General features: G+C 36.3%; 1 protein-coding gene across 3 annotated transcripts in view; it reads left to right on the top strand.

The window, feature by feature from the left end:
• Positions 1-22,932, top strand: part of LOC104849475 (calcium-binding mitochondrial carrier protein SCaMC-1) — a 38,581-nt gene that overhangs the window by 11,611 nt on the left and 4,038 nt on the right. Inside the window, exons 2-10 of one of the 3 annotated variants that reach the window (XM_033758269.1) lie at positions 702-828; positions 3,908-3,995; positions 8,452-8,563; positions 10,960-11,118; positions 14,010-14,156; positions 15,616-15,723; positions 17,326-17,493; positions 19,975-20,125; positions 20,765-21,397. In XM_033758269.1, the coding sequence (XP_033614160.1) occupies positions 759-828; positions 3,908-3,995; positions 8,452-8,563; positions 10,960-11,118; positions 14,010-14,156; positions 15,616-15,723; positions 17,326-17,493; positions 19,975-20,125; positions 20,765-20,796 (1,035 nt within the window). In that variant the 5' untranslated portion in view covers positions 702-758 and the 3' untranslated portion in view covers positions 20,797-21,397. Of the gene's footprint in view, positions 1-701; positions 829-3,907; positions 3,996-7,244; positions 7,392-8,451; positions 8,564-10,959; positions 11,119-14,009; positions 14,157-15,615; positions 15,724-17,325; positions 17,494-19,974; positions 20,126-20,764; positions 21,398-22,932 lie in introns of those variants that run through there. The other 2 variants (XM_033758268.1, XM_010605924.3) reach the window with 2 other exon arrangements.

Below are 22,932 nucleotides of genomic sequence, written 5' to 3'. Positions count from 1 at the left end.
AGGTGATGGTGGCTGACTACCTTGCTATAGTAAATTTTCATGGTAAATAGCCTTTTTTTTTTCTTGTTCGGTTGGTTTTACTTATTTCCACAGAGGAATATACAAAAAAAAAATTCAAAAGAGAAATCTTAGTCTCTCATATTTTTACTAAATTGAAGTCATTTGGTGATAGTAACTCTTTAACATGAGAAAGGTTGTAAAAATATCTATATTTTAAAAAATTAAACTTTTTTTTTTTTGACCAGAGTGATTTTTTAAATTTTTTTTCAGCTTTAATTGAGTTTATTGGTACATTTTAGGGATACAGTACAGTTACATTCATTGAAAAATTAAACTTCTTAAAGATAAGGTTGGGAGATTTTATAATTTCAGGAGTCAAAAAGAAAAACATTATGTTGGATACTTCAATCCTATGCTAAGCCAAGTGTTTGACTTCCATCTTGTGGCTGATAAAATATATATCAAGTACATTTAGGTTGTGATTCATTAAAATTAAAGATGCTGTGTTTTGTAGAAATAATTATTTTTCTAACTGAAACTTCAGCACAAGATCTGGAATTGTTTGCAGTGGAATGATGAATGTATATCTGCCCAAAAAGTAGTCTTATAGGAAAACAGCCAATCTACTTCAAGTATTGTATACAGTCAATTTAGTACTGTTACCCATGTTGACAATAAAATACCTGCACTTTTTTTTGTAGAAAATTTTTACAACTGGAGACGTCAACAAAGATGGGAAGCTGGATTTTGAAGAGTTTATGAAGTACCTTAAAGACCATGAGAAAAAAATGAAATTGGCATTTAAGAGTCTGGACAAAAACAATGACGGTATGTGCTTTTCTTTTATTCATCATCAGCTATGAAGGAGCGCTTCTCACGCTTTTAAGAGTCTAAAATGATGAGTATTTTATCTTGTTTTGTAGATGATAATTATTATTTGTGTTAATATTTATTTGAGAAATTTAATTTTTTTGTGGAGTTCATACTTTTAGAGACGAAAACCTATAAATAACTGTCTACTATAAGAACAATCTTAAAATGTTAACTGTGGAACATTATGCTAATTTGACTTAAAGCTGTGGATTAAAAATAAGTTTGTTTTCTTGTCCTCTCAGAAGAGATATTTATTTTGTTCATCTATAGGCATGTATTGTGTATTCTAACATTTTTTTTTCTAACATTTCTTAAACTTTCAGATTATTTTACATTAGGTAATTTTTTAAATTGCTTTAGAGAAGATATCTTCTGATTTTGAAAATTAGAAAAATAATAGCATGTACATATTTGAGTATATACTTTCTGCTTGGGCTTTTGGCTTCTGTAGAGTAATAGCTTAGAGTTAGAGTCCCAAAGGTCATGGTAGGGGAAATGGAGGAATCATGAAACCCCTGTCTCCAGAGGCAACCTTTGATGGGAAGAGAGAATTTTATTTAAATTATAATAGCCCCAAACCCCTTCCCTACTTGTGAATAGTCAGAGCCATTCCATTTGCAGTCTTGTTATTCAAGAAGCAAGGTGAACAAGTGGGTTGAGAAAAAAATACCTGGTACTCATTTCAGCCAGGACAATATATAAAACGTGGACATGACTGGTTCCAACAAGATTTCATTTACAAAGACATCAGGCTTTATTTGGCTTCAGAATTATAGTTTTTTTAGCCCCTGGTTTATACTGAACTACACTTCAGTTAAATTCAAGCAAGCAAACAAATAGTTAAAACTTTTGGATGCTTTTGGTGATGATTCAGATCTATGACTGTCAGCCAGGAAGAACAGGTTTTACTGTGGGAACTTTTGTGGTTTCTAATAAACTGCATTGTATATTCCCAAATCTAAGGCCAGTTCCATCTTCAAGCAAAATTCACTTCTTTCAATCAACTTTTCTTCCTCCTTGGGAACTTTTTGTCCCAACCTAGACCCTATATGGTTCAGTTGCAGAGAGAAGATAATATAGTTTGGGCAGCAGATAGCTGGGAGATGGACCTAGCCCAGAATGAACTGCTGGATAGTTAGTGGCTAATCATTCCATCATGTAAGTTGTTTATTTCAGAAAATTCTAAGTGAGTCATAGGAAATGAAAATGATAATTTTTTTTTTTTTGGTACCAAGGATTGAACTCGGGACCAAGGATTGAACTCGGGACCTTGTGCTTGCAAGGCAGGCAGCAAAACCAGTGAGCTACATTCCCAGCATAAAGATGAAATTTTAATGAGACCTTTGTAGTAAACATCAACAATGTCCCCATAATTTATTGTTTGTATATTTTTGAAATATTTTATTGTAGGTTTATATCTTTATCAGACTTCCTTAAAGCAAAGCATATACAGTTGATCCCCATTATTTGTAAACTCTGTGCATTTGCTGCTTACTTGCTAAAGTTTAACATTAAAAGTTACCCTAAAATTTATACCCACGGTGTTTTCCCAGTCCTTCATGACTTGCACAAGGCAGCAAAACATCTGTGCAACGTGCAGATTCTTACTTGAGGTAGAATATGGTGACTTTCTGCCTTCTTACTTTAGCTTTCAGAATGTAAACAAACTAGTGTCCTTTTTGAGGTCTATTTCATGCTAGGTTTTTTGTTGCTGTTTTGTTTGCATTTTGTACTTAGTTTGGGGGGGATAACTTTGCTTTTTTAAAATGTTCCCCAAATGGAGGGCTGAAGTGCTGTGTAGTGTTTCTAAATACCAGAAGGCCAAGGTATAGAGAAAATATGTGCATTTGATGAGCTTTTCCAAGTTCAATGTGGGTGAATCAACAGTGTGTATTAAATGAGGTGCCTTTAAATAGATACACACATGAGACAAGTTCACGAATTGATCAGTTGATGAAAATGTGACCGAGGCTTTCAGGGACTTCACTGTGTGTTTCCTGTAAGAGCAGTGGTTCAGATATTGCCAATTAAGTGGTTGCAGTGGCTTTATGAAACATGACTGTTTTGAATCTGAAGTACTGAGTGTAAATCTTTAAGAGTGTGGTTGTAGAGAGGAACATTCAGAATGGTACTTGAAGAATTTCACTGCTGCCCTTGATGTCTCTCACTGTCCTTGTGTTGGCCAGATGCTCATAGTGTTTTCTTTTCCCCAGAAGCTTTCTTTCAGAATCCTATCATTTCTTCAAGGTCCTTTTCCTTTTCTTCCACCCTTAACTAACAGTAATTTTTGTCTTCTTTCCTCGAGAGGCTTGCTGTTAATGCTACTCAGGCAGCGGTCTCCCACTTTGTTTTGTATCATCCTAGATCATGTGGGATGGTCTTGTGAGCTGCTCCAGGGAAATGCAGAATTGTTTACAATCCTTGCTTATACGTTGTTTACCCTCTCTTCCTTCTGCTTCTTCTCCTCTCCACAAATGGGATCTGATTTCCCTAATACTAAAAATTTTTCTCTTCCGTTGCCCTTCTCTCTTTGCTTATTTTTGCTGCTAGCTTTACCGAAGAAGAGCTATGCTCCTTGGCTCCATTTCTTCATTTTCTGCTCCCTTTGATGCAGTCATATAACTTTATTCATAATAAATATCTAATCATTTATTACAATCTAGAAATAGGTACTTTTTAAATGAGTAGATCCTAGGTTAATTGAATTTATTTCAGAGTTAGATTTTGATTTGAATCTGGGCTGTGCTAGTCTTCAGTCTATCAGCCAGTAAGGCTGCTTGAGCTCTTGGCCTCTTCTTCAGAGGAATATCATTACTGTTATGATTACTGAAAGAATGTGTGCGTATTGGCTCGTGTACTTACTAAATTTTGCATATTGATGCTGCAATTTGTAGTTAAGCAAATATATAAATTTTTAAAATGTGTAATTTTGCCTTAATCATGTTGAAGCATTCTGTTAAATGAGAGATTTGAGATTCACATTTTCTGTGGTGCTTTTCAATTCTGAGTTTATGCTGTTTTTATATTTTTAAAGGAAAGATTGACGCTTCAGAAATTGTCCAGTCTCTCCAGATACTGGGTCTAACTATTTCTGAAAAACAAGCAGAGTTGATTCTCCAAAGGTAAGCTCTTCATCTTATTGACAATTATTTTTGAGTTTAATATTCTGCATTAGAGATATGTGTTCATATGTGTGGCTTTAAAATACTCCCTGTACCTCACCATTCCTCATTATGTACACTGATGGTCTCTTTTCCCTTTTATTTGTGTGTGCACATATGTACCAGTAATACAGTAAGTCTCCGACTTACATACATTCCATGCATTCATAGATGTGAACAAACTGTGGAAGTAGCCGGACATTGTCACGGTTGTGCTGTCGTGTGCTCACTGTACAGTGATAGTGCATGGTAGTACAGTCCAATCAGGGCCCAAAATGTCCAGAAGCAAGAGGAAAAGCAGTGGTGATTTGGAGGGCACTGCTAGGAAGTGCAAAGCAATGTAGATTGTATATTTGTATCATAGGTGTATAAGACACACTTTGTCAGACTTAGGAACAAATCCAACTCACGAATGTTCTCCTTACTGTATAGAAATGGGGGCAGGAACCTCAGACTTCTCTTTCTTGCAAAGCCCCAGTGGCAGTGGGGTAGCAGTAAAGAGTTAAATTTAGAAATAAGGATCCAAGGGTTTGGATGTTGCTACCTCCCACCCCTGCTTTGGTTTTAATGTGTCAATAGAACTGGTTTCAAGGTAGAGTCTAGCATATTCTGCAGGTTATTTAACCTACAGGTGACTGGATATGAGGGCAATTCCAAACCTCTGCTGGCTAACAAAGAAATACTGATTTAAATTCATAGAACAAGAGATGCCAGTTTGATTGTCATCGTCCAGGGCAGTCAGGTCAACTTTTAGTGAGTCCGACATTATAAACTGAATGCTTTATTTCACAGAATAGAGCCATAACCTCTGAAGTCCAGGGATTTTTGAAAGGATGATACAATATATTACTATTCTTGCAAATGTTTTCAGCCTTCACATAACTAAAAAAGGTTCTTCTTAATAGCTTCATTGTTAGATTTATCTCCTTTTGTATCTTGTATCTGTATATTCCCTCACAGAAATACTTATTTCTTATGGGAAAATACATTAGCATTTCCTTCCTTTCTATCCTTTCAGACTTTGTTTTATAAGAACCTGTCAAACAGGAAGGTTTAAAATCTCAAGACTGAACGTAGAGTTACTTTTGTTAACACTGGATGAGAAAGGCTTTCCTGAGGAAATGAAAAACTAAAACATGGAAAGAAGATAGAATTTCAACCACGGGATATGGCTATACAAGGTTCTGCTTCTAAAGTCACATTCACCCAGGAAAGTGAGGGTTTTTCTTTTGTTTCTAAGGCGTGTTCCCATATTTCCTTTAGTAGCTTTAGGGATAATGCAAATTGCAAACAAGCTACAGAATAGATGAAGGTGCACTCACTGGCTTAGCTGCTATGTAGCTAGTACTGCTACAGTACTACAAAATACTGTAGACTAATATACACTTCTTAATGACTTCTGGTTCAAAGAGGAAATTATAAATGGAAATTCAAGGATATTTTGACTTGAGAGCATTAAACTTATAATATTTCTAAGGTGGCACTCAGGGAAATTTTATTTATTTATTTTTTTGGTATCAGGGATCAAACGCTAGTCCTTGCGCTTGCAAGGCAGGCAGTGGAACCACTGAGCTAAATCCTCAACCCGGGGGGGGGATTTTATAATCTTAAAACTTTTATTAAAAAAGAATAAGGCTAAAAACTAATGGGCTAATAAATTAGGGGACAGAAACCAAAATAATGTCAAAGAAGATAGAAGGAAGAGATAATAAAGACAGTAGTGGAACTAGATAGCAAAGTTGTAGATAGGATAAAAAAAGCCAAAAGTTGGTTGTTGGAAAAGACAAAGCTCTGGAGAGATCAAGGGAAAAAGAGAAATGAGATGTATGTAAGTGATGTTTGCAAATAGGTGCATTAGAAACACTAAAAAGACTAAATGTTATGTATAGTTTTATGCCAATAAATTTGAAAATATATAAAATCAATGAATTTGTAGAAAAATACAACTTATTAAAGTTATATAAACAAGTAACCAATGGCACCTAAAGAGATTGCATCAATAATTAAAATTTTTCTCATAATAAAACTTTAGCACCAGATAGTTTTAGAAAACTATCAAACAACAGAACTAAAAACATTTCCAAAGTACAGAAATACACCGTCCAATCTTTTCTGTAAGACATCTGTAACCATGATGCCAAAACCAGACAAGTTAATGAAGGCAGGAAATTATAGGTTGATATGACTTACGACATAAATGTAAAAAAATTTTAAAAACATTAACAAATAGAATCAGCTATATATAAAAACCATAATCAACACATTTATAAAATAACAATTTCACTAGATGATATTAAAGAAGTTTCGGTACAGAAAAGATGTGGTTTCTCTCTAAGTTGGTAATAGAGATTTCATACCATTGAAGAGAACTTATGTGCTTTTTTTTTTTTTTTTTTTTTTTGAGGAAACTATCAAATTCAGCCTAAAATTTGTACCAAAGAGCAAAGGTAGAAGAATAACCAAGATGTTTTTTAAAAACCTAAAGAACTAGAATCCTGCCCTCTGAGATGTCAAGAGTTATTATTAAACTGTACTTAGGACAATGGCATTGCTATAGAAATAGACAAATTGACAAATGGAACATAATAGAGATACTGATCCATCAATATTTTGGATTTGTCGGATGAGGGAAGTAGCTTTGCAAATTTCCAGGAACAGGAGAAACCATAATAAATGGTGTTGGGGCACAAAATGGAAATTGGATACCTACTTAATAATACCTTACACAAGCCTAATGTGAAATTTAAATTATATCACTTTTAAGGAGCTGAAAAGAGTGTCTTTATCTCAGAGTAAGAATTTATTTTTAAAACAATACAAAATGTGCCAAAAATGAAAAAAAATCAATAAATTCAGGTGAATTCAAATTAAAGCATTTATAATTGGACACTATAAATGAAGTGAAAAGACACAATTATTTGCCAACTTGTAACTCAAAGGTTTCAAGTCAATTGTATGAAGAACTATGGATAAGTAGAAAACATGTAAGCCATTAAAAATACCCAAAAGACACAAAGTGGCATTTCATACAAGAGGAATAATGAACACCAAATAAATGTGGTAATGGATGCTCAAACACATTAGCACTTTGAGGAGAAATGCAGCTCAAATATATAGTGAGACTACCTTACCCAAGAAGCTTGTTAATATTAAGTGTTCCTTGGCCTTAAACTACAAATTTGAAATTTATTTATTTATTCAATAGATATTTAATCTGTGCCAAGTGCTCTTTTAGATACTTCATTTATATTATTGAGTGAAATAACAAAAATCCTTGCCTTGTGGAAGATGATCATTTGTGGAAGATTAGGAGTTTGGGACAGACAATAAACAACTGAATTAAAAGAGAAAACAGTGGTAAGCACAGAGCTACAGTTACTGCAACCCAGAGTGATGTTATAAAATATCTAAGTATAAAATAATATTTAGAAGATGCAACAACAGTTTAAAGTTGCATTTCATTTACTGCTGTTTTATGCATAGTTTCCACACAAATTGTAGAACAAAATTCAAAGAGACACCAAAATTTATTTTTTCAAAGACATCAACTAATTTAGTATTTTCTTTATGCCAGCTGGTTTAGAATGTAGTTATACTGTAGTGAAAAAGATAGTCAAAATTCTGACACAATTCTTTGTTACTCTCAGGAAAAAAAACCTGATATAAATGGCTTTATTGTCAAAAAGCTTATAAATCAAATAAAAAATTTGATAGATATTTAAGATTATAATATGTTAATTATAAGGTTGAAAACAAGGATTTTTAAGACTTGAAAGGCCTAAGCTTTTTTACAGTCACTACTAATTTTCTTAACTCGGTGGAAATTGGAGAAGGAAACTGAAAACATATTTTGAGTATATTTCAAAATCACATGCAAATGTTACAACAGAGTGTTAAATTATCTTCCTGAACCAGAGTAAGAGAAAATGATTATGAATCCACTCTTTGTTACCTCCCAACATCTTATTGTCCAGTTTTGTATTTTATAGGTGATTGACTTATAGTTTGACGAAGTGTTGAAGGCAGTCTTCAGGGAGCACTGTGTAATTTTTGGGTCTGTTTTTAATCTAGATTGTCAAAGCTATCCAAGAGGGCTATAAAATGCCTGCGGCTATTTCCACCAACCTGTAATCATTAATGGGATATTTATTTATTTATTTTCCCCCTATTAAGTTTACTGGTACATTTAAAGCAAACAGTACAGTTACATTTATCGTTGGGATCTTGTACCTTTATGTGATATGTCTTGGTTCTTATTTTTTTCCCCATACCCCTGCCCTCATGTCACTCCCTTCATGCCTCTCTATTTACAAAGAATGGAATTTTAAAAATTAAATAAAACTATTAAGTTGGAAAAGATGAGGTAATTTTATCAATTTTATGTTTTTTTCTTCAATTGTTTTTTAAAAACTTTCAGCATTGATGCTGATGGGACAATGACAGTGGACTGGAATGAATGGAGGGACTACTTCTTATTTAATCCTGTTACAGATATTGAGGAAATTATCAGATTCTGGAAACATTCTACCGTAAGTGTGCTTCAGTTTTATGTGCTGTTTTGAAGCTGTGCTCCATAGGCATAGTTGTTATGCAAGAACACTATGTTAAAAAAAAAAAAGAACACTATGTAACATTTAGGGGGCAGGGTGCCCAAGTCCCCAGTAGAATCCCGGTAGCTCCTTAATTTGTAGGGTTGTTTTTGTACAGTTAGGCATAGATTTATAGAGTATCTTAAAGGCCTCCAAGACTGAATACGCATAGCTACTCAGAAAACTTGGAAGATGTACAACCTTGGTGATAAGCTCTGCAGCTTTTTTTTTTTTGGTACGGGGGATTGAACTCAGGACCTTGCACTTGGGAGGCAGGTGCGGTGCTGTTGAGCTAAATCTCTGGCCCAGCTCTGCAGCTTTTATTCACACTTAAAAATCCTACCACAAGGAAATCTAAAAGTCATAAACTTTTATTTTTTATAAATTCATATTGCTCAAATGGTCTCAAAACTTCACGGTTGCTAAGGATTTATTACCTTGGCCATTGATGATAAAGCCAAAGATCTCTTCTGAAATGGCTTGTTAGGTTGCCTAGATTTATCTCTGATACAAGGCATATGTAACAATCATTGGGTTAGAAAATCCTTTTGGCTCACTTGATCAGCAGTTTATATTATGAATTCTGTATAACTTCCAAATTTTGATTTAAGTTCATTAATACTCTGCTAACATGTATTTGTGTAAATTGACTTCAATTGTGCGATCTTCTCCTGAAGCCGTGGGGAACTCTCTGAAGGAATTTTTTTTCCTAATAGGTTTGTCTTCACGGATTTCAATACATTTAATATGCACTAAAGCCTAGAGTTCAATTTGCCTCTAGTAACAATGTCTAAGCTTAAACAGAGCATTATTAAATGATTGGTCATTTTCAACTATGACTATAAAATAATACTGCATTAGTAGTTCAATTGACCAGGTAAATTGTTTACTTATGTGAAATTTTGCTTACATGATTCTTATTTTATTTTGGGGATAACAAGATTACAATCCTGTGTCCATTTTACTGGTAGTAAAATGAAAGAGAAGAAAGGATTGTTGCCAAAGAATAGCATAGCTCATTATTGTTGTACTCCCGCCTAAAAAAAATCTTTGATGCCAAAATCTTTTTTTAAAATTTTCTTGCAGTGCTGGGATCAAACCCAGGGCCTGAAGAGAACACTAGGCTAGTGTGGTACCACTCACTGAGCTACATTCCCAGTCTCCAAATAATTTCAATAATAAGGTTGCATTTTTTTTTCCAGCTTTAATTGAGTTTATTGGTACATTTTAGGGATACAGTATAGTTACATTCATTGCTGGGATCATGTACCTCTACATGGCAAGTCTTGATTCTCATTTTTTCCCCTTACCTCTGCCCTCCCTTCACCCCCTCCTCCCCTCCCCATCTACAAACACTTTATTTTCATCTTTTCATTCTCTCACATTTTTTTCTTTTCCCTTTTTACTCTTCCCCTACCCATCCCACCTTCCCTACCCCTTTAGCTCCTTTCTTCCCATTTCTAAATGTCAGTAATCTTATTAGAATCTTATGCAGTGTTGCAGATTATTAACACCAGGGACACTATTCGGTATTTACACATGTGTGACTTATTTATTTCACTTAGGAGTGTTTTTGATGACATCAGATTTATAAAAATTATCTATAGTCGGTCAGTATAAGAGATGAGTTAAGGCATATTCTTGTATATAGTTTTTTAAAAAAAATCCTATTTAAATATTTAATGCATGTATCATGTATAAAGTATAATGTGGCTGTAGTTTTGAGCGGGTATCGTTGAAGAATTACAATTTCTTCAAGATATCATCATCAGTTGGACATGGTTTTCTAGCATTATGAAAATGGCTGTGACTGAAAGGGTTTCACACTGTCTGATAAAAGCTATCCTTTCATGATACCTTAGATGGACAAGAGAAAAAAAATCACTGAATCTAAAAAAATAGAGTTGTACTTACTAGTTTTGAAGATTTATTATTATTGTCAGTTTTAATTTCTCATGAGCTGATACTGGATTATGTTTCACATGAAGACTACTTGTAATCACCTATGTGCTCAAATGGGTTCATTACAAACCCTAAAGGATAAAGTTGGTCTTAACTGTTAAATAATGCATGATTCTTTTCTTTTCTTTTCTTTTCTTTCTTTCTTTCTTTCTTTTTTTTTTTGGTTTTTTCTTTTGAGACAGGGTCTCACTATGTAGTTGAGAGCTGGTCTCGAACTCACAGCGATCCTCCTGCCTCAGCCTCCAGAGTGCTGGGATTACAGGAATGCACCACTATGCCCGGCTCAATGCATGACTCTTCTAAAACAAAACAAAAAATCTAAGCGTGTCTATTTTTCACTGAAGTAATGTGTGATCCATTTTCCCCTTTAACAGGGAATTGACATAGGGGATAGTTTAACTATCCCAGATGAATTTACGGAAGATGAGAAAAAGTCTGGACAGTGGTGGAGGCAGCTTTTGGCGGGTGGTATTGCTGGCGCTGTCTCACGGACAAGCACTGCTCCTTTGGACCGCCTGAAAGTCATGATGCAGGTGAGCCTTATGGTCTGTGTCTGGGTTTTACTTCAATATTCTAAAACACCAGGTGATGTGGTTCACTAAAAAAGGAGCTTTTAAATTTCTCAGTAATAGTCTTTCATGTATATTTTTAAAAATCTGTTTTATTGCTATTAGGTGTTCAATTGAACCTTCAATTGTTGGTACATGTATATAATGAATTTTAAACTTTGGGATTCTGTGACTTTTTTTTCCCCAGTTACTGGGGATTGAACCCAGAGCCTCTGCACCAAGCTATATTCCCAGCCCTTTCTTTAATGTTTTGTTTTGAGATAGGGTCTCACTAATTTGCCCTGGTTGCACCCCAATTTGCTATCCTTCTGCCTCGGCCTCTGTATCAGTTAGGACTTATTAGAGGAAATACATATATATACATGGATGGATTAACAAGTTAGGTTTACAATGGCCGCCTGCAGAGTCAGGGTGGAGGAACGCAGAAAGGTCGTCTGTGCACCAGAGAGCTGGAGTAGCCAGTCAGAAGTTCTGGAGCTCACTGCAGAGTCCGGCACCAGTCTGTATTGGAAGGCTGAAGAGTCTGTGCTGGACGCCTGGAGGAACTAGATGTGGACACCCAAAGGCAATGTGAAGACTGCGAAGCCTGGAGCTCCCCTGAAAAAGCAGAAGGGCAGACTTCCTTCTTCTTTCCTTTTTATTCCATCCAGACCACAAGCATATTGGCTGGTGCCACCCATGCCCAGGTGGGTCTTCCTCTTCAATAAGTCAGTTATCCAGATACACCCAGGGCTGTGCTCCACTAATCCACTAGTTACTTGTTTTTCGAGAAGATACCGTACTTAACTATCACAGCTTCTCAGAGTACTGGAATTACAGGTGTGTACCACCTTGTCCTGTTGACTCCTGAAATACTTAATAAAAGGAAATCTTTGGTCATTATTGTATTTTCCTTCATTTTCACGTAGTTTATCAAAAGTGGGACATTTCTGAAATCTAGAATCTTGGGGTAAGGATGAATTTTTTTTTTTTTTTTTTTGGGTAACGGGGATTGAACTTGGGACCTTGTGCTTGCGAGGTAGGTGGCAGAAAGGATGAAATTTTAAGTTATTCTAAAGATGAGGATAGCAGGAAAAAGACCTAGATTTATAGACTTTCCTACTTCCTTGCAGTGTATCCTTGGGCTGGCCAGAGTGGCAAGAAAGAGGGCAGGAAAATAATATTTTTTTGGTGCACATAATGGTAACTCATTTAATCCTTATAATGGCTCAGCGAAATTAACATTTTATCTTTACTTTATCTACAGGGAGATTGAGGCTCTGAGAATTAAATATTTTCCTTTATAACAACCAAGATGAGGAACAGTGTCTTTACCCACAAAGCTTGTAATTCTTGAGGTCTCATTTTTCTTTATTCTGAAATGGGAGTAAGACTACCAGAAAGAGCGGCTGTAAGAATTAAACATTTAAAGTGTGTGAAAATGCCCGATATACTGGAGTAACCAGTAGCACGTAATTGTTATTTTAAAATGTTTTTGAAAGTTGCACTTGTTAATTGTAGGTTAACACCTTTCATATTTGTTCTTAGATCTTTTTACAGAATGATTTCTGACAGTATTTTATGCTGTGTTCCCAAATCCCACAGTTTATTTAGGGTCAAAGAGAGCTGGAATTGGTTATGTTTTTCTTTAGGAACAATAGCAAACTGACTTGGAGAGAACTTGAATTTATCTTTTCCTTCATCATATTTTATTATGAAGCTAATTTGCTATAATAAGATGGATTTTTTCCAGAACTTTCATTTCTGCAACTTTGGTGGGGGGGTCCCAAAATATTTTCAGGTTTTAAACTGCTAGGACTCAAAGAACTCTCTTGAAGAATGTGTATTTAGCTTATGGTTTATTACAGATAGAGATTAAAATCAGCCAAGTGAAGAAAGAACAAAGGGCCGAGTCCAGGGAAATTGCCACATGCAGAGCTTCTGTTATTCTCTTCCTGTGGAGTCTGGGTGTGTTACTTTCCAGGCATTCTGACAGTAAACACAGAGTATTGCAGATGATACAGGAAAGCTCATCTCAGTCTCTGAATGTTTTTACTGGGGCTTGATCACAAACCAGCCACATGATTGACCTTCAGTCTTTAATCCTTTCCATCTTAAAAAAAAACCAAAACAAAACAAACTAGTGGTAGTCACCATTTTTGTATAACCAGATTTCTTGAATTATTTTTGGTTTATTAATCAGTTTTCATATATAGTCAATCAGAATTTCTAATGTATTTAAATGACAACCACATCTGCAGGATAAACCACGTACTTGATCAATACTCCCTGGGTTAGCCTGTTGGCACATATAGTTATGATGAATATATTGCCTGGAAAGACCTTGAGATATGTCGCTGAGGGCATAGTTTTTCTTTTTGGTGTTAGGTTATGTGTGTTCCCGTGTCTATGGTTGTGATATACGTAATGTCCAAATCATTTTCAGACCTCGGTACGGTTCATACTTGTACTGCTTCTTGGGGGAGGGAATAATATGTTACCTTCAGTATACTTTTTTATTTTTCATGTTTCAAGTGGTATTCCCTAGCCTAATCTTCAATGTGATTCATGTTTTCTTATGAATATTGCTTAAAATTATTTTAATTTTGATCAAGTCTTCCCTGACTGCTTTCCCATGCTGAAGATACTATTCTTAGTTTTATAAGCAGACACAGACCTGTCTCAAAAAGAAAGAAAAAAAAGGTACCAGTAATCCCTCCCATCATTATGTATTTTCTCAAACTTCTATATTTTATTTTTAAATGTATATTTTGGCAGTTATAAGCAATATTGAAAAGCAATTGTATGGTTATTTGAGAGATAATGTCAGTAATAATGCCAGAAGCATTTTATATCATTTTTGCTTTTATTTTTAGGTTCATGGCTCAAAATCAATGAACATATTTGGTGGCTTTCGGCAGATGGTAAAAGAAGGAGGTATCCGTTCCCTTTGGAGAGGAAATGGCACAAATGTCATTAAAATTGCTCCTGAGACAGCTGTTAAGTTCTGGGCATATGAACAGGTAATTATTATCATCTGTGTAAATTATTAACAAAGAGGAGTTAGTAAACTGATTCAATAAAGATTAGCTCACAATGCTTCTGGGATTCTTGTTTTAGTACATGATAATTTTTCACATATTCTCCATGACGAATTTCTCATAGATGATTACACTGGATAAACTCAGCAGTTCCTTATGGCTAAATTCTGGGATTCTCAACTTTATAATATTATTTATAAGGACAGACTTCTGTGTTTTCTAAGGAGCTCTTAAAGGAAGGGTAAGATTTTAGCCTATTTATCTTGGATTCTTAATAGAAGCTGGGCACTAATGTAAGATTTACAGAATTGTTCTAATCTAATCTCTGTAAAGAAAACCTTGGAGATGAAGACCTTTGTATAATTTGACGTGGCTCTAAGAGGAGCTGAGTTTGCAGTGAAGGCTCCTAAAGGTAGGTGCTTGGCTTTTCCATGCCATCCAGCAACAATGCGGAGCCCTCTGTGGGTTACTGCTCAGGGTTTGTTGAATGGGTCAGGGTAAATTAATGCATCCTTCTCCAAAACAGCTTCTCTGTTGCCTTCCACTTAGACCGTTTAAGATATTCTTTCAGCCTAACTTGTTGGTAAGAAGAAATATCTCCTACAGTGGTTACATTTTAGAACTTGGTTTCTTTTCATGGTCATTAGCAGAACTGTCTAGTTGAACATCTGTGAAGTCATTTTGCTGTTATTTATTTCATCATTATTTACCATGGACTATAAAGGTCTTGAAATTTAACTTGACCCCATATTTTTTGTTTTATTTTAAATAGACTTGAGATTATTCTGGAGAATGTTTTGTTCCTGAGCAACAGAACACTCTTGGGGAGATTTCTACCTCTAGTGGTGTCCTTTTCTTGGCTTAGGAAATAGAGAATCAAAGAAGAAAAGTGAAGAATATCTGTCCTCCAGAACTTTACCTAGAACCATTGATGAGACTTGTAGGAGACATTTTAGATCTAATCTGGTATTGTCATAGTTAGCTTGGGCTGCCATAACAAAATACTACTAGTTGTGTGGCTTAAACAGTAGCAATGTATTTCTCATGTTATTCAGGTTGGGAAGTCCAAGATAAAGGGGCCAACCAATTTTCTAAAAATTAATTTTATTGGTACACAATATAGTATACAATATAGTGACATTCATCACTAGAAATTCGCTAATCCATCTTGAGTCTTCTTTTTTCCCCATTCCCCTGCCCTCCCTTTCCTTGCTGTGTGCTTCATTGATCTTTCCTTGGTGCACGTGTGAGTGGTGACTCTGGTGTCTCTTCTTGTAAGGGTGATAACCCTACCATGAGGGCTCCACTCTTTTTAACTCTAATTGCCTCTGAAGGTCCCATCTCCTAACACTACATATTGGGGTTCAGCATATCAATTTTGAAGTGACATAGTTTAGTCCATAGCAGGTATTAACGTGTATTAAAAAACTTATTCATACAGTACAAGAAGTTGCTTACTGAGGAAGGACAAAAGATAGGAACCTTTGAGAGATTTATTTCCGGTTCCATGGCTGGAGCAACTGCACAGACTTTTATTTATCCCATGGAGGTGAGTACTGCTGTGAAGTCCGACTGCTTGTTGGTGTTAGTATTGGCTGTCTACTGTTGTGTAATAAGTAATCCCAAAATGAACAGTTTAAAGCAACAGGCATTTATTATTCCACTGATTCTATGATCTGGGAATCTGGGGCCAGCTTGCCCGGGTTCCTCTCACAATAGGTTTTCTGCAGCTTACTGTCAAGGTGTCAGCCAGAGCTGTGGTCACCTTAGTCTCGGTGGGAGTAGGCGTACCTCCAAGCTCACTCATGTGGCTGTTGTCTGGCCTCACTGGCTTTTGGCTGGAAGCATGGGTTCATTGTTGCATGGCCTTTCTACAGGCTTCACAACATGGTATCTGGTTTTCCAGAAGAGAGAGAGAGAGAGAGAGAGAGAGAGAGAGAGAGGAGAGAGGGCGTGGGGGCGCACTTGCAAGAGGGAAGCATGGACACTCAAGATAGAACGTGCTGTCTCTTGTCACTTCTTTCTTTTCCTTGTCCTTCCCTTCCTTTCTCCCGCCCTCTTCCCTTGTTCCCCTTCCTATTTCCCAATACCTATTCGTCTGTTTTACATTTTAATACTTCTTTCTTGTCACCTGTGCTGTCTCCCACTGGTCTCATAGTCCATCCATGGTAGAGTACAGAAGGGGACCACAAACACCTGTAAATAGGTGGAGACAAAGGTTGCGTTGGGGGCTGGCTTAGTGGCTGGTTGCCATAGTGTTGATGAGAGTTATAACTCGGTTCCCCTCCAAAGAATTTATGTACTAGGAATTTAATAATAGGACCTCAGAATTTGATTATAGGACGGTAGTCCTAACTGGACACTCTACCACAGCACAAGAGTTGGCAGGCAGGCATAGACCTGTGGACAGCTTAGAATAGCCTCAAGCTAAGAATGGTTTTTACATTTTAAAGAAGTAGATAAAATCAAAGCAAAAGAGAAACAACGAATATGCAATAGACACCTGGTATTTTAGACCTATGAAGTCTAAAATATTCACTATCTCTCACTTTACGGAACACATATGCCAACTTCTACTTAGAGCAAAAATAATATTATAGGTGTAAATATCTTTATTGATATAACATTAATGAAGGCTTTTTGGTAACTGATAAGACCTAAGCATGGTATCTTATCTTCACTGTGTTGTGTATGCGTGTCAATATAAATTGTTCATATTATTCCACTCCTCAAACAAGTATCCTAATTCAGTATCTGTTCTTCCTCTTGTCTCCTCCAATGCAATTATAGTGCCGACCTACTTCCTTCACACCCTACACTTCTAGCTCGACACCCTGTAGTTACCCTTTGCGTTACCATTTCGCTCACCTTTCACACCAAGTGGTTTTACTATGATATTGATAGATTGTCTTTTCTCTTCTTCCCCTGTCACTGCTCTCAGACAGATCCTCTTTGCAGTAAGTGGGTTTCCCTAGTTCTGGCCTTAGCCCCTTGGTAGAAGCCATAAGCAACAGAAAACGTACCATCAAATGACAGTTTTTTGAGTGAGAGTACATGCTAGGTATTTTTTCTCCATAAATACTTCTTTTGAATTTTATGGTGCTAGAGTTAATATGAACCATAATATTTTGTTGAATTCTTTCATATCTAGGTTTTGAAAACCAGGCTTGCTGTAGGCAAAACTGGCCAATATTCTGGAATGTATGATTGTGCCAAGAAGATTTTGAAATATGAAGGCTTAGGAGCTTTTTACAAAGGTTATGTTCCCAATTTATTAGGCATCATACCTTATGCGGGCATAGATCTTGCTGTGTATGAGGTGAGTTTATAGCATTGTTTTGAATCTTCAAATGTATTTATATAGCTAGTATTGCTAGAATTTGACTTTAGATAAGAAATAGAAAAAATAGTTTGTGACCAGACTGTGCAAGGATTTTTAAAAAATATTTCTTTTCCAGTGCCTTGAAGGTGAGGTTCCATATACGTGGAATTACATTTGTATTAGATTTCCTTGTGAATTATTTTAGTTAGTGAAGAAAGTAGACTCAAATTCAGATTCAGTGTTCCAGCTTAGAAGATGGGAGATAAGCAAAATGTTGCATTTACTTTGATTTGTTGAAATAGGACAGTGACAAAGCCAACTCACTAGTGGAATTGATCCCTTGTACTAAAGAGACAAAACTCAGAACACAAGCCTTGGGTCAACCTTGCCACATAAGTCATTTCATGGTTTATGAATCTGGCAAACATTTATTGAGTAGACACCATGTACGATCCTTTGAGTTGGATGGTACTAGGTTTCAGTGCCTGCCTATAAGAAACTGAGGGTCTGGTGGAGAGATAGACAAGACAACTAAAGCACAGTGTGGTTAGCTGTGCTGTGATAGCTGGAAAGCAGGCTATGTGTTTGGAGAGGATTCAAGCTAGCGGAGTGGGGGAGGGTGGGTGGGATGGATAATGAAACTGAAACTGTATTAGAGGACTTGCTGCTTTATTTATTCACTGTTTTCTGTATGTTGTGTAGCCTCTATCCCTCCTTTCCTTTTTTGCTTCCTTCTCTTATGTCTTTTTTTTTTTTTTTTTTTTTTTTTTTTTTTTTGTCATGACAGGTTTTGATTCCCTTCTCATTTCCTTTTGTGTATGTTCTATAATATTAGCTTTGTGGTCACTAATGCAATTACATAAAATATGTTAGAGTTATAACAATCTATTGTAAACTGATTACAGCTTAACTTCAATTGTATATGAAACTGCAGTGTCTTAGTCACTTTCTTTGTCACTGGGTCAGAATATCTGATACCTGCAACTCATGGGAGGAAAAGTTCATTTTAGCTCACAGCTTATAGAAGTTTCAGCCTGTAGTCAGCTGGCTCCAGCACAGGACAGCGGGGTAGAAGAGAACTGCTCTCAGGGCACAGCAGACTGGAAGCAGGGAGAGTGAAGGGAGGAACTGGGGGGAGGATAAACCCTTCTGGGCTATGCTCCTAGGGATCTGCCACTCTGACCAGTCCCCACCTCCTACTAGCAAATGAGCTGTAATCCCCCATAATCCAGCCACTTTCCAAAATTCCCCTCCTGTGAGCATGTGTGGCCTTTGGGGGACATCTAGACACAAACCATAACAATTCTAAACCTGACCCCTCTTCTAATTTGTTACTGATGACACAACCTCTTTTTATGTTGTGTATTGATTAACATAGATTTTCAGTTACTTTTAATGTTTTTATTTTCTAACTTTTGTATCAGATTTGAAAGTTATTCATATACCTGCATTATAGTACTATAGGGTTTTATAGTTTTCCATATATTTACTTTTATCGTGGAGATTTATGCTTTTGTATAGTTTTGTGTTGCTTCTTACTGTGCTTTTGTTTGAACTTGAAGGATTTCTTTTAAGGTTCTTGTAGGGCAGGTCCAATGGTAACATATTCTCTTGGGTTTTATTTGTCTGAGAAGCTGTTCATTTTTTCTGGAGGACAGCTTTGCCAATGTAATATTCTTTGTTGGTAGTTTTTCTATTTTACTACTTTGAGTATAATATCCTACTTATCTACTGCATGGTTCTCATTCCCACTCACAGAACAAAACATGAAAACCTCAGAGATTTGGGACAGGGATCTGAACTTCCACGGTTTCTGCAGATAAACTTATAGGATTGAAAAATAAAAACATTTTAATGTTATGTAATTTTCACATATTGGCATATGTTGTTATACTTGAAAATTTTATGTTTAAAGAGTTGACATAGCCAGGTCTCGTAGTACACATCTGTAATCTCAGCCCTTTTGGAGGCTGAGGCAGGAGCATTGCAAGTTCAAGCTCAGCCTGGACAACTTAGAACTTGTCTCCAAATAGGGGCTAGGAATGTGGCTCTGTGTGAGGCTATGGGCTCAATCCTCAGTACTGAAAAAAAAAAGTTAACCATATATTTAATGCGCCTTATCCCTGTTATTGCCTTCTAATGAAACACAAGTATGTAGAGTAATGGGAATCGGCACACCTGGTTCTGAGCTCTTGCTACAAAGCTCTGTTGAGATGAAATTTCATTTCTAAAATCAGAATAAATCCATATTATGAGTTTTAAAAAAGACCAAATGAAGTAAGATGTGTCAAATGAGATGCAATTAGTGCTATAATTATTTTGATACCATAAGAATGTTCTTTATGTCTACAACATTTGGTGTGCTATTGATTTTCATGTTTCTTTAGTAGAAAATGAGTAACTGGTGCAAACCTCTCATGAAAGTAGCTCTCAAGTTAGTGGTTCGTTATTTTTCTTCTTTCTCTGTTCCTTGGGCAGCTCTTGAAGTCCCATTGGCTGGATAATTTTGCAAAGGACTCTGCCAACCCCGGCGTCATGGTGTTGCTAGGATGTGGTGCCTTGTCCAGCACCTGCGGCCAGCTGGCCAGCTACCCCTTGGCTTTGGTGAGGACTCGCATGCAAGCTCAAGGTGAGGTTTTGATTAAAGGGGAGCACTGATGGAAGTTCCGCAGTCCATGTGATTTTGAAACTTCAAGGTCTACTGAAACAGCTGAATGTAGTTTTAAGACACAGTTTTTAAACCATTTTTCATTACTGCCTCCCTCAGCTTTGTTTTTAGGAATTATTTTTCTAATATCTTACTCTTCCTGAAACTGTCATGCCACAGATACCCTGAGTGTAGATGTATGATTTATATATGAATAGAATATGGTTTTCTTTTGGACTTGTTGAATGCATGTTTTTAAGAGTTTAAGCTTTGGAATATAGGTGAATGTGAGTTCAGATCCTTGCCCCTAATCTCTTTGAGGTTTTCATGTTTTGTTCTGTGAGCGGGAATGAAAAGAATTAGCATCAAGGTTTGTATAGCACCTGGTACTTGTTACATTCTTGGTAAACAGTTGCTAGAATTGTTTATCAGTGTTGCTTGGACCCCTTTTGATCTGTGATTCCTGATCATTGACACTGTCCCCTTCACTGGCTTGTATTACAACCTGAGGCTCATTTATTATTCTCTTTGTACTGTTTTTTTGGGGAGGGGCTTTAGTACTATGCTCATCCTATAAAGTATGCATTCTGTGTCTTTCTTTCCCTTTTTCCTTTTCTCCAGGCAGTCTCACATACTGTTGGTTCTTTAAATAATAGACCTTGGGCATCTGTTGCTCCACCCTTAACCTCTTTTCCCAATTCATCCGTCCCTCTTTGGACCAACAAGTCATTCATTAGTTGATAAGTACGTGATCCTTTACTGGGTGATAGACACGGCCAGACACCAGGGTTAGAGCCCTCAACAAGTAGATGTGGCTGCTGACCTCTAGAGCAGAGAAGACCTACATCCAGCAAGTAAACAACCCATGGATCCACCTGCCCTTTGTTAGGGGAGTGCAGAGCGAGAGCTAACCTGACTCCAGCTGGAGACTGGGAAGACAAGTGAGAGTTCGCTGGGCCCAGGTGGGGGCAGCAAAGCATTTCATCTGAGAAAAAGCACTGAAAGGTGGGGCACTGAAAAGGAGCGAAGACTGCACATTGGAGAAGTGGAGAGTTGATCATACGGCTGCAGAGGAAAATGCCAAGTAGTGAACTAAATATTTTATGTGTATTTTCTCATGTAACCATCATAACTATTTTGGGGGCATAGTGTTAATATTGTCTTCACTTTGTAGATGAATAACTGGGGGAAGAGAGATTAAGAAATTTAGTGGATTAATATTTACATTTTTCATCCACTTGGATTTTAATTTAGTGTATGGTGAAAGATAAGGGTCCAGTTTTAATCTGTGGCAGGTTGACATCCAGTTTTTCCAACACCATTTATTAAAAAGGCTATCTTTCCTCCACTGAGGATGGTCAGCTCCTTTGTCAAAGATGAGGTAGCTGAGTACATCTGGGTTTGTTTTTGTGTCTTCCAATCTGTTCCACTGATCCTTAGATCTGCTTCTTTGCCAGTACCATGCTGTTCTTATCACAGTGGCTTTGTAGTATAGTTTCAAATTGGGAATTGTTATACCCTCTGCCGTGTGTCTTTTGCTATTCTAGGTCTCTTATGGTTCCAAATGAATTTTTGGATTCTTTTTTCTAGTTCTGTGAAATATAGTGTTGGAATTTCAATCAGCATTGCATTGAATCTGTATAGCAGTTTTGGTAGTATGGCCATTTTCACTATGTTGATTCTTCCTACCCAGGATCAGGGGATATCTTTCCATTTTTTAATATCCTCTTCAATTTCTTTTTTTCAGAGCGCTGCAGTTTTCAGTGTAGAGGTCTTTGGCTTCTTTTGTTAGATTGATTCCTAGATACTTCATTTTTTGGATGCTATTGTGAAAGGAATTGTTTCCCTAATTTCTCTCTCAGTGAGTCTGTTATTTGTGTACAAATAAGTCTGTACAAATGAGTCTGTTATCTGTGATTTTTGGGTGTTGACCTTGTATCCAGCTACTCTGCTAAAAGTGTCAATTAAGTCTAGAAGTCTTTTGGTAGAGTTTTTTGGGTCTTCAATGTAGAGTATGATATTGTCAGCAAATAATGACAGTTTAACTTCTTCCTTTTGTATCTTTATTTCTTTAATTTTTTTCTCTTGTCTAATTGCTATGGCTAATGTTTCCAGAACTGTATTGAAGAGGAGTGGTGATAATGGGCATCCTTGTCTTGTTCCTGATTTTAACATGAAAATTTTCAGTTTTTGGCTGTTTAATATGATGTTGGCTGTTGGTTTTTCATAGATAGCCTTTATTAAGTTGAGATATAGACCATCTATTCCAATTTTTTGCAGGGTTTTTATCATGAATGGGTGTTGAATTTTGTCAAATGCTTTTTCTGCATCTATTGAAAGGATCGTATGGTTTTTGTCCTTGACTTTGTTAATATAGTGTATTACATTTATTGACTTACGTATGTTGAACCATCCTTGCATCCCTGGAATAAATCCAACTTGGTCAGGATGTATGATCTTCTTGATGATCCTCTGTATTCTGTTTGCTAGTATCTTATTAAGGACTTTTGTATCTATATTCATTAAGGAGATTGCCCTGTAGTTCTCTTTTTTAGTTGCATTATTCCCGGGTTTTGGAATCAAAGTGATACTTGCTTCCAGGAATGAATTTGGAAGGATCACTTCCTTTTCAATTTCATTGAAAAGTTTGAAGAGTAAAGACAGTAGTTCTTCTCTAAATGTCTTATAAAATTCAGCAGTGAATCTATGAGGGCCTGGGCTTTTCTTTGTTGTTAAATTTTTAATTACATTTTCAATTGCACTGAATGTAATTGGGGTGAAAGATCTAA

This window comes from Fukomys damarensis, unplaced genomic scaffold (assembly GCF_012274545.1).
Source record: "Fukomys damarensis isolate Sample0158 unplaced genomic scaffold, DMR_v1.0_HiC HiC_scaffold_33, whole genome shotgun sequence".
Taxonomy (NCBI): domain Eukaryota; kingdom Metazoa; phylum Chordata; class Mammalia; order Rodentia; family Bathyergidae; genus Fukomys; species Fukomys damarensis.
Note: the sequence above shows the minus strand (reverse complement) of the source record. Positions and strands in the feature narration are given on the sequence as shown.